The following is a 14,509-nucleotide window of genomic DNA, read 5'->3' as shown; positions in this document are numbered from 1 at the left end:
AAAATAAGTATATGAAAAAATAAAAATATATATAAAAAGGACACGCTATATTTTATATGTTATTTTTTATAGAAAAAAAATAATAATAAACTAGCCATCTCTTATATCAATATGTTTATGTTTAACTTATGTAACCAATAAACACATTTATGTATGCTCATAAAAAAAAAAAAATTAAAACACATATAAGAAAACAAGTAATTGTATGTATTATTATATATGCCTTTTGGTTTTGGGGGCGATGCACTCAAATATGTATATATAAATAAAAATAAATAATAATAATATACAGAAAATAAAAAAAAAAAACAGTTAAACATACTTGGAATTTCCATATATGTATCACACAGCACATTGGTCATATGTACAATTTACATACCCACCATTTGCCAACGAAACAGATAAAAAAAATAATATAATAAAGAGAGCAACTAAAAAGGAGAAAAGGCAAAAGGGAAAATAATATATACCTTGAAAAGCAGTATATATTATGTGTTATTTTTCATGTAATACAAACTTAAATGTATGTATAAATATATATGAAATATGTTGACACAACACTGTTAATGCGATTATGTACAAGTATGTAAATATATATGCATATGCATAGTTTGGATTTACTAAGTAATATATGGGTGATGAAAATAATTTTTAACTAGGATTAGATCAACATAGAGGTGTAACTATGTTGTATCCATGTGTTCATATATATGTACATAACTATTTGCCCTCATATAAATATAGTTACCTTATTCGTTGTTATAATATAAATATTTTTACTCTGTATTGGGGCTTTTTCTTTTCTTTCTTTTTTTTTTTTACACATATACATATACGTAACTATACTGGTCAGATCAAAAGAGTTTAAAAATATTTTTAAAATATATTTTTTCTTTTTTAACAAGCCAAGTATTACGAAAAAAAAAAAAAAAGAAATTACACTAATAGCTTATTGTTCAAAAATACAATGTCTGGAAAAAAATATTAAAAAATATATTTGTCTTAAATTCTATTTATATATATTTGTACAAAAATGTCTATTAATAATAACAAATACGACCTAAAAATAAATAAATAAATACAAGCCCACTTTAAAATAAAACAAAAGAACTTTTGTCTTTGCTATATACAAATATTTAAGTAGCATATAAGTATATATATAGGGGCTATATCTTTTTTTATTTGATCATTTGGCTATTCATTTATTAAACTGTCCTTCATGTACCATTTTCCATATAAATTTACTTCAGCATATTTATTACTTTACCTATTTTTTTTTTGTATTTAATTAAAAAAAAAAAGAAAGCTTTGAATAACTGTAACTGTATGTTATTATAGGATTTTTGTATATGATTAACTTCCACGTTTTATGTGAGAAAATTATAAAATTATAAGATCTTCATAAATATATGTATATTTGTTTGTATATTTTATTGTGTTTTTATATATAATAATTTTTTTTTTGATTTTTACTTTAATAATTTTATTTAATATAAAAATTAAAATATAAAGAATGCACTATAAGCACACAAAAAAAAAATTTTGAGATTTATAAATTGTATTATCATGCATAAAATATGACAATTTGGATTGCTAGTATACTTAAATATATTTCACATTATATATTTTTATTATTATTTCTATTATTTTATTTTTTATAATCATTCCACGCCTTAAAATGTGCATCTAATATATACATTTTGTATTATATATACTGTATACTATATATTCATTTTTTTTTATTTTCATTTTTTGGTGTATTTATTTGTCTTATAAGTGTCTGAAAACGTACACCAAAATTATATGGCGAAAAAAATAGAGCATGATACGATAATATGATGAATTATTTTTAAACATATATAATAGATAAAATAATCCTTCCACATGTACATATATTTATGCATACATATATTTACACACTTATAGACAAACTAGTTCATGCATATAAATCATTTATACATATTTAAACATAATTTTGCGCATCCTTTTCAGTATGTATATATATCCATTGTAAGCAGACTAATGTTTTAACTCTTCCCCTATCATAATATTTTATACTGATACAAACTGTAAATAATTCTTATTACCATATAATTAATTTATTACATTATATATATATATTAAATAAGCCTCCCTTCTCCCACGTGTCTTTCCCCCCTTTTACACACAAGCAAGGGAATATAACACAAAAATGGCAGAAAATAAAACGTGCATATTATTGGACACGCTTAAAACAGGAGAAAAACTTACAAACCGGGGTAGTAAAACAAAGGAAACTAAACATATGTATGTATATATATATATATTGTTTTATCTCATTGCTTTGGACAACATATGTGTATGTATTCCTTTTGTAATTGTTACATATATTATACGAGTAATATAAGCACATGATCAAAATATTGCAAGTGTAGATAAGGGGCTTGTAAAATAAAAGGAATCTTCGGGGGGAGAGCATATTTTATAAGATGAAATTATATTTGTTAGCTTAACATAAAAAAGATAAAGAAATAAATGAGACTAATTTTTATTGAAAAGGTTTCCCATTTTTCATTTTAATATATATTTTGTTTAACAACAAAATTAAGGTTGATAAATTTCGAGTTTACTAAAAAAGTTAATAAATGTATTTGCTTTTTTTAAATCATAATTAAAAATAATGTAGGAAAAGGTTGTATCATTTAAAAAAATATATATTAAAGCAATTTGCTTTATTACAAATTGTTAAGTAAAATGTATCCTTAAAAAATTAAGCATATATGTATACACATATGTATAATTGTAGCTAGCCATAATTCCTAAAAAAAATATAAGATTGGATATGGCTACTTGTTTGGTATAAGCAAATAAAAATTATTCATCATATAGGATTTGGGCATGCTTAAGGTTTTTGCAGCATATACCTTTAAATTCGCATATGAATAATTACTGTGTTTTGTAATACCAATCTGCTCGACAACATGGGCATGTTAATTTGTTTTGTCTTATCCATTTTTCCATACAATGTAAATGAAAATGATGCCCACATTTTCCAAAAGCTGGAGGACAGCTATTCCCCGGTCTTATACAAATTGTGCATGTATTTTCTAAGGAATTATTACAAATTGCACATATATTATCAATTGATGATCCAATCCATTTCCATCTTGCAACGGCATGAATTTTTTTTACGGTTACTTTGGGCATATTATTAATATTATATTTGCTATATATTTTTTTTTACTTTTTACATGAACATGCCATAATTTTATACAACTTTTTTTTTTTTTTTAATTTTATTATATAGCTATTTACACATTTCTGAAAGGAATATATATATTTTTTTAATTTAGCTATAATTAAATATACATTTTAAATATATTGCTTGTTCAGAATTTTTTTGCAATGTGCATATATAGCTACAAGCTACTATTCATCCTTATATATTTAAGTTATTTATTAATTTATTTTAATTATAAATATATATCATAATAATAACATTAATTAAATAAAAATATATTTTGTATGTATATGTTCCTATATTACTTTTTGATGAAACGTCGATGTTTCGCATCAAAAAAAATATTGAGAAAAAAAAAAATGTTTAAAAAAAATAGCTAGCGTTTCGTTATATTTTTTTATTTTTAATTAAAAAAAAAATAGTAAAATTCAAAATAAAATTACTATGAAGTAATGTAAACATAATTGCGGGTTTTTGAAGGTTTTCGAAAAGGGGAAATTAATTGGATATGAGAAAGAAGACTATAAATATTGAGTAATTTACGAATTAGCGAGCCAAAAATCGCGTAGTAGCAGGATTAGTAATATTAGCTATGTATTGTGTATATCTATTATAAAGCAAAAGTTTAAAGATAACAAAAGATATGCAAAATATAAAGGGATACTAAGCAGGAAGGGTTACTAAAAATATATACATTTATTTTTTTTTTTTTTTGATTGAGCATGTACTTATTTCAAATGAGGAACAAAACTATTTCGATTTTGAAATGATAAATATTTACCTAATTTTATTTTACCTTGTTTTCATTTGCGCACAGAATTCATATGCGAAAAAAATAAAAAAATATGAATACATCAATTTATTATCAAATAAAGATTATAAAGAAAAACTGAATAATTTAAGAAAAATATATAATACAAAAGACAACAATGTGGACTTAAAAAATAAATATATTTATTCTTTTTATGGAACCTCAGGATATAACAAAAAAAAACTTTTAGAAAGTTTATTTAACATTCCTGCTACCACAGATACATCAAATGGTACTACTCCTTCGAATACAAATTTCATAAATTTAGGGCTTCAACAAAAGTTTGATTTATGGTTTGGACATGATATAAATAATAATTTTAATGTTGTATTAAATTTGGATTTATTAGAAAATCAAGAAATATTAGATAATGGCAATAAAGTAATATATAATTATGAAAGACTAATAAATTTTATCCTTGAGACAACAAATAGTATTATAATACCTCTATCGAAGGATGACATAAAATTGGAAAATTTATTTGAAAAAAATGAAACATCACAATATAGAGGGGCAGGTAATGAAGCAAAACTGCAAAGCGATAAATGGGAAGGAATACAAAATGAAAATAAAAATTTTAATAACACCTATGGATTAAATAATGATTTGAAAAAGGACTCTGTTACATTTAAATTTCCACCAAAAATCGAGCTTTTTTTAAAATATTTAAATGAAAGAAAAAAAAATGTTCATATATATTTTGTTCTTTTAGACGATTTTAATGATAATAAAAATAAAACATCACAATATATTTTTTCAAATTTTGTAACAGGAATAAAAAATAAATTCAACAATTTAAATAATATACATTTAATGAAACAAAATAAAATAGATTTAAATATGATACAAAAAAATAATGTATATAAACATAAATTTTTAATAGATAATGTAGAAAAAGAAATAATAAAAATGAGTAGCTTTAAAAATTTTTCTGATTTTAATCAAAAATGTGTATATAATATATATGCTATAGAAGAAGCATATAATAAAACTTTAAGTCATTTTGATTCGATCTATTTTGAATATGAACAAAATATAATTAATGGAGGTGTTATAAAAAATTATGGATACTTGTCTAATGAATTATTAAAAGGTGCATTATTTTTTTTCCATATTTTAACTTTTAATCAAACAGGAATTAAACTCAAAAATGTGATCATGGAAAAGTTAGAAAATATATTTGTAGCACTAATACATAAACAAATATTAAAACAACTATTAAATTTACAAGATATTTATTTAAATAAAGCTAAAAATATTATACTAAATAATAAATCTATAGAAAATGAAAAAGATTTAATTGAAAATAAAAAAAATAATAAAATAAAATATTTTAAAAATATGCTACTAAAAGAATTTAAACAAGACATCAAAAACTTAGTATACCAAAATGAAGAAACTAATAAAAATAGTGTAACAAATAATTTTGATAAATCTTTAAATGAATTTATAAAACAATTTGAAGAAAAATTAGAGACTGTTATGAATAATTACAACGAGTTAAATAAAAGTCCATTAAAAAAATTATTTGAAAAAAAAAAAAATGAAACTAATCAAAGTAATGCAAATAAATTAATAAATTGGCTTAATCCATCTTTAAATTTTAATTTAACCTTAACATCGTTAATTAGAAAAAGTGGATATGGAAATCTTCAAAGTTATTTTATTTATGATTTAGGGATGTTGACATTTGTTTTTGGTCTAGTAAATGATAGAGATACATATGATGTTCAGAAAAACCCTGGCAAAGTTCCATTCTTCAAATTTCAACCAAAAATTAATTTGAAACTAAATTTTGACTAACCAGAAGGGGGGTTCAATTAAACCCTCTTTTGGCATGCAAACTTCATAACCTTAGAAAAAAAATGAATATATGTCTAATCTTTTATTTTTAACTTTTTGTAAATTTTTTGTATCGTTTTATTATCACTTTTTTATAAATAGATAAAATAATATTATTATGCGCATATTGTTATTATATATTTTTATAAATGGCTCTAAGCACATACATATGTATGTACGTGCATGTGTCAATGTGTGTTTGTGTGCATATTTGTATGTTGATATGTTTTATCAAAAAAATTAATAACAAACATAAAAATAAAAACAATAATAAAATAATAGCAAAATATTAAAAATTCAAAAAAATGCATAATTAGATAGTCATTTTTTATTTTGTTGGATTCACTTATTTGGTTTAACAATTAATCCGTTATTTGGATTTATCTGAAAATTAAAAATGGTGATTAGATTTAAAAAAAGGAAAGTATTACATTTTTTCTTTATATATATAAATTGGGAGAGAAAAAAAATTATGTCTAAAGTATAAAATAAATATTTTAAACTAACTGATCCTCTTAATGTATCGTCTCTCTTTTGCTTATGCACAGTCTTCTTTAATTTAGGCCATGATACACAACAGTTGAGTTCCTATAATTTTATAATTTTAACATATAATGATTAGCATGTATATATGTGTGTTGATTTTGTTTATATGAAGAGAAATAAAAATAAGCATATGTTAATATGATCTTATGTATTTGTATATATATTATATAATTTTACAAATTCCTTTTTTTCGTCGTCAGTGTAATCTTGGAAATACTTTACGGACTCACAATGTCCATCATAATCCATACCCCTGTTTTGTTCGGTTAATAGTTTACAAATTTGTATTTAAAAAAGTATAAATAATATTGAATAAATAATAGAAATGCTTATTAACAATGGGATAAACTTACCAACATTGGTCACTAGAGTTCTTTACCCAATCTAAATATTATATCGATAGATAAAACAAAAAAAAATGATATATATGTTTATATATTTCAGCTTAAAATGAAATTATTTTAATAGTAAAAATAGTAGTTTTCAATTTTTATTATCCTTAGTTTCTCTATATTTTGATATTACCATCTGGGCATAAATAAGAATAATCTCTTTCATAGGAAGGTTCTGAGCATACATGGGGTTTATGCTTTATTATATTCTCTTCTTTAATTATTTCTTTATTTAAATTATCTATAACTTCTTTGTCTATTCTGTTAAAATAATTTTTTATCAAAAAAAAACAGCCATGTGCTCATATATATAATCACGAATCAGTTCATATGTAGATATAGCTGTACATTTTTATATATCCATAAAGTTAATATTCTAACAAAACATTTATACATCATTAATAATTTCACTATATCACGTAATAACATAAATATTAATTGACAATAATGCCCATTTAAGGGGATCCACAAAAAAAAAAAGGAAAAATCATGAATTATTTATGTTTATATTTTACTTGTGTATTTGGTTTGCCTTTGGTTTAGATTTTTGTATGTAGAAAAAAAATAAAATATTTTATTAACATAAATAAAATATATTAGTAATAAAAATATAAAGACAAAAATTGTTTATAGTACAATGTCCTTTTGGGTTGGGAGAGATTCAGATTTCCTTTTTATCTCATTAGACATATCTTTAAAATTTTTTTTAAAAAATAAGTTCTAACATTTTATGCTTGTTTTTTATGTACAATACAGGTAAATTTCATAAATAGTCATAATAAATATGAACAGTGTAGAAGAATATTAAAAAAAAAAAAAGCATATTTTGGACAAACCTTTTATTATTATCATTTGGTTCACTAAAGGGTAAAAATTAAAGAAGTAGAAAGTGAGCATATATTGTTTTGGTTTTTCAATTTATATTTTTTCATATTTTTTCGTATTTTTTCGTTTTCTTTTTACCCGCCTTTCTCTTTTTTGTCCATGGAAACATACAATTAGCAAGCCCAAAAAAAAACAAAAAAAAATAAAAGAAAATTTTATCCATATTAATAAAAAAATTAAGCAAAAAAATGTAGAAGAGTCTATGTAAATACAAAAACAAGACAGGAAAAACCAAGCATGGTTTTCTAAGAAAATCAAACAAATTTAGACAGATAGAACGATATAAAATAACAGGAATAATAAATAAAACGGACGATAAAACAAATTATACTCATATATATATGTGCATGTGAAAATGATACACATAAAATATTTTTATGAACAAGTTAAGGTCTCTTTTTGAGAAATATTTCATTTTGTGCACAATTACCATTACTACCACTATTATTATTATAATATCACTTTATTTATTTTTTTGAGGGAGATCGAAATTGAGGAATATTATAGCCATTCGTGTGTATGTACAAGCCAGCTCCAAAAAAAAATAAATAGCTAGATAAGTAATAAATAGCTAGATAAGTAATAAATGGCTAGATAAATAATAAATAGCAATGTATAAAAATAAAATAGTTGTAAACTTTCTTTTGGTAAAATGATATAGAATAATAAAACGAAATAATGAGCCCTCTCATAGAGAAAAAAGAAGAAGAAGGATAAAATAATGATGACAATAAATACCTAAAATTATTTGCATTTATATTGTATAACGTATTTTAACAGTTCATTAGGCCATATTTACAAACCATAGTAAGTAATATAAATTTGGATTATGTTATTTCACCTATTTTTTATAAGTCTTGAATTATTATATATGTTTGCTTCTTTGTTTATACCTATATTTTCAATTACCTTGTTTTTTTTTTCTTTTTTTTAAGTGTATTTAAGGGAAAAAGTGTAATTACTATTTTTATTATATTTGAAATAAAATATTAAAATTATGATAGTGATAAAATAAATATATAAAATGATGACTAATAAAAAAAATATATCTCATAATATTTTTAAAGACTTTTTAGCACATAAAAAAAAATATATTTTTTTCATTCCTTGACTTTTTTTATTTTTCCATATTTATATAATGCTTAGTTATAAATTGAAGATATTTCCCAAGCCATGTTAATATGAATGGAGAATATTTCAACAATGAGCCCCCACCTGGGATTTTAAATGACTTTAATGTAATATAAAAAAAGATAAGCTATTATATACATATATATATATATATATACCATTCATGCATATCTGTTTTATTTTACCTTTTTGACAACCTTTAGAACAATGAAACTTCGTTGGATTACTACAATCTTAGAGAAAATGAAAGACCCATGTTTTCATCCTATATTTCTAGCACAGAGAAGCTAAAATATTTACCGAAAACCTTAAGAGAGCATATTATAATTGAATATACAGCGACATTTGCAATTTTGGTAATAAATATAAAATGAAATAACTTTATAGGATTTCTAAAAATTATGAAATAAAAAAAAATAAATGAGTATGGCAAATATTACACATATACATATGTGTATAAAGAAAAAAGCAAATACTCGAAAAATATACCCTTTTCATCTTTTCTATTCGATTCCTTTTTGCAGGAAAGTGATATTGTGGAATTCTATTTAAAGCTAGATAATGATTTGCTAATAAAATTCCCATTTCTACATGTAGACCATCCTTTACATGAATATTATGAATATATTAAGACAAATACAAAAAAAAGAATTGTAAATGTTTGTCCTGATGTTATATCTGAACCTTTAAAAGATTTATTGTTATATGTTCAAAAATTAGAAAAAGAAAAAATTGTAAAAAATGAAACAAAAACAAAATTGTTAGAAGAAAAACAAGCAAATGCATTAAAAGAAGCAAAAGATAAAACACAAAAATTAAAACAAAAGGGGGATCAATCATATTCATCACTTTTTTTGAAATATATGGAATCAGATGAAGAATCATTTGAAAAGGATAACACAAAAACTTCTTAACCTCTTAGATAATAAATTATAAAAGTGTTTTTTCCTATATCCATACACCCCAATTTGTTTATAGGGAAAAAAAATGAATAATACACTGTTTTAAGACCATATTTTTTTGTTTTTAATATTTTTCAATGTGTATATTTTTAAAAAAATGATCCGAGTTCTTTTTTTTGTAATTCTTCCCTTGAAACTCTTCTCCTGAAAAAGGTACATAAATAAAAAAAAAAAGAAGGGTGTAGGGAAAAAATGTATGTTATAATAATAAATTAATAAAATTTTATGAATAGCCAAAATTGCCAAAAAAAAAAAAATATGCAAAATTACCTGTACAAGTAAGGTATTTTTAACTTTTTTTTTAAAAATTGGACATTCATCCATTTTGGATGTCTTCTAACTTTTAATCTTAAATTACTTTTTGTATATAAAATTTCAGAGAGTGGTAATTCTCTTATTAAAGTAGCATTATCGTCAACATATGGAAATACATTTTCAGTTTGCGCTGTTTTTATTTTTTGTGTAGTTTTCCATATATTTTCTTCTTTTATAATATCATATAATTTTTGAATTCTTCCTCTTTTTAATCGATTATTTAAATTTACTTCAATTTGTGGATATATAGTATTATTAAATTCGGTAGCTAGCTTATACAAATAGCTATTTTTATTATTGCTGTTCATATTATTTAAACTGTTATCATTATTACTATTGCTTTGGTCTTTTATATAATCATTTTGAACTTCATCAAATCCAATTCCACTAAATGGTCGATTTTGACTATCCTCTAAAACATTTAAAATATAGTTTTTAATATCAGGATTATATGCACATATACTAGGCCATATATATCTACCTTCATTAATTGTATAATAATAATTCCATTGTTTTCTTTCTTGAGGCCAAGCTTTTGTTACATCATAATCAAAAGATTTAGAACTTCCATCTGGTAAATATTTTTTATTTCGATTTTCATATCTATACCCCCATCTAGGTGTTAAAATATCTTCCCTCCTATTATGATATAACCCCCTCTTTTTAACTCGTTCATGCATACCCCATTTTATTCCACTAACAGGAAATAGGCCCCCCTTATGTCCACCTCTAGGCATTTAATAAAAATAGCTAAATAAATCAAAGTTTATAATAATAAAATATAAAGAAATTCACATGAAATTCTTTATTTTTATTTATCTATTATGCTACAAAAAATTAACATATTTTCTTTATTATTCATTTTTTTTTGTTATTATATATGTACATGTTATATTTTTTTCCATGCATACGACAAGTTCACAAACAAACATATTTTGTGTTCCATAAATTATGTAAAACTTATATTTAATTCTAACATAAATTGAAGACCCAATAATAGAAATTATTTATGATGCTCCTAAAAAATAATGTAAAAAATGTGCCTCCATAATATATATAATATAACACAAGAGGAAAAATATACCCAATTTAAAAAGCGGCTCACACTTATTTATACTCCCATTTTCACCGTGTAATATACTCATATATTCTAAAAATATATTAAATATAAAAATAGCCAACTATTTTGCAAAAATTAAAATATTATATAAAAATGGTATTAGCAAAATAAGCAATCACAACGACAAAGTAATATATTTCTAAATAATTTATAGTAAACATTTGAAATGCTTATATTGCAAATTACCACTCTCTTATAGACTATATATATAATATGTACTCTTATCTATACATACATATCGAATATGCTTCTACAATTTTAAGATATATCCCCTACATACATATACATATTTGTGATACCTTTTCAATTCACCAATATGGTGACAATAAATAAGAACAGAAATACATGAATCAATTATAATGTGTGGGAAATAAACCACCCACAAATTAATGTGATAAATATTAATAACATTTTTAAATCTAACTAACGTTTAAATTCCTAAATTTCTATTAAAAAGCATATAATAAGAAAAAGAAGAAAAAAAAAAATTAAAAAGGATATTTTTTCTTCGCATAGTCACACAAATTTTATTTAATAAATATATATATACATATTTTTATAGACATATGAATGGGCTCCTTATATATGATAGTGGTACATCATAAATAGATGCATGCATTGGCTCAAAGAATATAAAGCACATATGCATTTACACATATAATATGATATATCTGTTCATATCATTTATTGATTTAATGCAAAAATGCGAAGAGCTTATTTATATGTATAGGAGCCATTGTCACCAACCCTCATCTTCAAAAAAAAAAAAAAAATGACACAACTAAGGGCTAAAAGAAAATGATAGGAAAGCCCCAATAGGAAAATTTTCTAGGTCTAAAATTTGTGAGCATTAAAAATTGTATAAACCTGGTTATATCTTTCCAAATTTTTGCATTTTTTGCGTTGGTTTGCTATTATGGTAATTGCTTCATATTTCTAGATAATGAAACAACGGCAGCAGTGATAGCTGCTCCTTTACCTGATCCATCATCAGCTGGAATAATAATAAGATTTTCAGCTTTGTCAGCTAAAATAACTTTTAAGTGCTCTTTTAATCTGTTACAATACCATGCATTTTTTACAAATAATGAGCCATCAACACCACATGAAAATTTTGAATGCTCAATAATTTTTATACGTTTAGCTATAGCAGCTATAGTAGCAGCTGCTAATGCTGCTGAACGATTATATACTGCTTCACATATTTTTCTTAATGCATAGATTTGTTCATCTGTAAAATCCATATCCCATGTTTCTTTAGCTATTTTTTTACATTCACTAAAATCAGGAGTAGTATCATTTAAAACAACACTACCTGATTCAGAACTAAAGCTATCAGATTGCCACATTTTTTTAGATGATTCACTTTGTAAAACATTAACCATAAATCTTCGAACTATTTCACCTAAATATGCACCTGATATCATTTTTTCAAATAATTGTCTGCTTCTATTTGCTGAATACCAATCCATAACTAAATCAACTGGTGATAATGGTAAATCTTTATCGAAATTTCCTAATTCAATATTAATAATTTTACCTGAATACTTATATTTCTTCCAATCAGGTTCATAATAACAACCATTAGATCCTGTTCCTAAAATTATACCAATATAACATGGAGGAGCAGATTTACCTTTTTGATATGCACATGACATAAGTGTTCCTACTGCATCATTAACAACACATGAAACTCTTGCAGGTACACTAGATCGAGCAAAAGCATCATTCATCAATTTACATACATCTCGACCTTCTACTGGGTCATTAGTTGCTCTTCCTGTTTCAAAACCCTTTGTCCAATCAATTAGAATAGAACAATTAATAGATGGAGAGGTACAAGGAAATGAAAAAGTAAATCCAACACTCTTTTCATTATTATCTAAATCATTAAATTCACCCATAATATATTTAATTCTTTCAGCAAAGTGATCAAATAATTGAGAAGCAGTTGCATGTTTATCTAATAAACCCTTTTCATGGGAAAATGTACCAGTAAATTTTAAACTATATGTTTCTTGATCTCTTTTTATTTTTCCATTTCCATCTAATGATGCTCTTACTGCTCGAAAATTTGTACCACCAAAATCAATAGCATAATAAGTTCCTCTTTCTTGTCCTGTTGGTATATCAGAAATACAGGAATCTAACATTTTAAAACTACATTCATGTGGAATCCATAAATTGGGGTGCCTACGATGTGCTTCTAAACCCTTTTTTAATTCATAAACAAAGTTATCAACAAATTCTTCTAATGTCCCATAAGATATTCGCAACTGGTTGACAAACTTGTCTATCCTTTTACTAAATTCTGGATTTATTGGGATTTCACATTTTATTGTATCCAGTTTATAAAACGGAGACTCATCATCTTTCCTCAAATTATATTCACTCATTTTTAAAATAGCACATTCAAATTTTAAATACACTTATTTTTGAATGTTTTTATTGTACTACTAACATATATATATACCTTATAAATATTTTATGCAAAGCAGATCACAAAATTACGATCTTTACTTTTAACTATGCATATATATATATATTCTGTGGAATATGGATTTTCAAAAAAAAACTATAAAGCTCAATGATAAATCGTTACAAAATATTTTTACTTATATATTTTATTCTTATCTATGCATTTCATGGATATCAAACTAAATCAACATTTTTTTTTTTGCTCACTTTTTTTAGTAATTATTATTTTTTTTGTCACATTTGTATTTTTCTTTTCTTGTGACTGTTATAAATAATAAAACAATTGGTAAGTACTAATTTTTACAAATATATACTTTTTATGCAAGGTCAAAAATGGCGAAAACTCTTATGTAATATTTAGAGAGCTTCGCATATATTTTTGCCTAAATGCAGATATTATATATAAAGGTATACATTTATTTTATTTTTATTTTTTGCTATGGAAATTTATATAATTGCATAATAAATAATTTTTTTTTTTTTTTTTTGCAAATATAGCTTTTTTTCGATATTAAAAATGTTATGGAATATTATATAGAGAGCAAACAACAAAAATCGAGAGAAAAAAAATATTACTTAAACATTTGAAATATACAGGTGGAAATTATGTTATTTATTATGTATGTATGGCTATTCAAATTTATTTAAAAAAATAATAATAATAATGTGAAAATTGCGAAAAAAAAAATTACCGAAATATTGTAATACATATATATATATAATGCATAATAAATACCTAAAGAGAGTAAAATTCTTACCAAAATTATTAATATGGGTAAAATTAAATTATTCAAAATAATGTGAACA

At 23.3% G+C, this 14,509-nt stretch overlaps 6 protein-coding genes across 6 annotated transcripts; 2 read left to right on the top strand and 4 right to left on the bottom strand.

Annotated features, from left to right (window-relative positions):
- Positions 1 to 2,925: 2,925 nt before the first annotated feature.
- PVVCY_1102450 (anaphase-promoting complex subunit 11, putative) lies at positions 2,926 to 3,186 on the bottom strand (the record flags this gene model as incomplete). The annotated part of the gene is made up of 1 exon (XM_008626132.1): positions 2,926 to 3,186. One exon carries the CDS (start codon positions 3,184 to 3,186, stop codon positions 2,926 to 2,928), a length of 261 nt encoding a protein of 86 aa, XP_008624354.1.
- An 800-nt stretch (positions 3,187 to 3,986) lies between these two features.
- On the top strand, positions 3,987 to 5,834 carry PVVCY_1102440 (conserved Plasmodium protein, unknown function; the record flags this gene model as incomplete). The annotated part of the gene is made up of 1 exon (XM_008626133.1): positions 3,987 to 5,834. The coding sequence occupies one exon, from the start codon at positions 3,987 to 3,989 to the stop codon at positions 5,832 to 5,834; it is 1,848 nt and encodes a 615-aa protein (XP_008624355.1).
- Positions 5,835 to 6,215: 381 nt separating this feature from the next.
- Positions 6,216 to 7,859, bottom strand: PVVCY_1102430 (CPW-WPC family protein; the record flags this gene model as incomplete). The annotated part of the gene is made up of 9 exons (XM_037634542.1): positions 6,216 to 6,257; positions 6,381 to 6,461; positions 6,597 to 6,672; positions 6,773 to 6,803; positions 6,945 to 7,072; positions 7,327 to 7,343; positions 7,448 to 7,503; positions 7,648 to 7,671; positions 7,775 to 7,859. The coding sequence occupies 9 exons, from the start codon at positions 7,857 to 7,859 to the stop codon at positions 6,216 to 6,218; spliced, it is 540 nt and encodes a 179-aa protein (XP_037490634.1).
- A 1,018-nt stretch (positions 7,860 to 8,877) lies between these two features.
- PVVCY_1102420 (conserved Plasmodium protein, unknown function) lies at positions 8,878 to 9,741 on the top strand (the record flags this gene model as incomplete). The annotated part of the gene is made up of 3 exons (XM_008626135.1): positions 8,878 to 8,934; positions 9,031 to 9,183; positions 9,352 to 9,741. The coding sequence occupies 3 exons, from the start codon at positions 8,878 to 8,880 to the stop codon at positions 9,739 to 9,741; spliced, it is 600 nt and encodes a 199-aa protein (XP_008624357.1).
- Positions 9,742 to 9,878: 137 nt separating this feature from the next.
- PVVCY_1102410 (conserved Plasmodium protein, unknown function) lies at positions 9,879 to 10,841 on the bottom strand (the record flags this gene model as incomplete). The annotated part of the gene is made up of 2 exons (XM_008626136.1): positions 9,879 to 9,933; positions 10,060 to 10,841. 2 exons carry the CDS (start codon positions 10,839 to 10,841, stop codon positions 9,879 to 9,881), a joined length of 837 nt encoding a protein of 278 aa, XP_008624358.1.
- A 1,297-nt stretch (positions 10,842 to 12,138) lies between these two features.
- PVVCY_1102400 (hexokinase, putative) lies at positions 12,139 to 13,620 on the bottom strand (the record flags this gene model as incomplete). The annotated part of the gene is made up of 1 exon (XM_008626137.1): positions 12,139 to 13,620. The coding sequence occupies one exon, from the start codon at positions 13,618 to 13,620 to the stop codon at positions 12,139 to 12,141; it is 1,482 nt and encodes a 493-aa protein (XP_008624359.1).
- Between the last annotated feature and the right edge of the window lie 889 nt (positions 13,621 to 14,509).

The sequence above is a fragment of the Plasmodium vinckei genome (assembly GCF_900681995.1).
Source record: "Plasmodium vinckei vinckei genome assembly, chromosome: PVVCY_11".
NCBI classification, from domain to species: Eukaryota; Apicomplexa; class Aconoidasida; order Haemosporida; family Plasmodiidae; genus Plasmodium; species Plasmodium vinckei.
The sequence above is the reverse complement of the archived record's forward strand: the minus strand, read 5'-3'. Positions and strand labels throughout refer to the sequence as shown.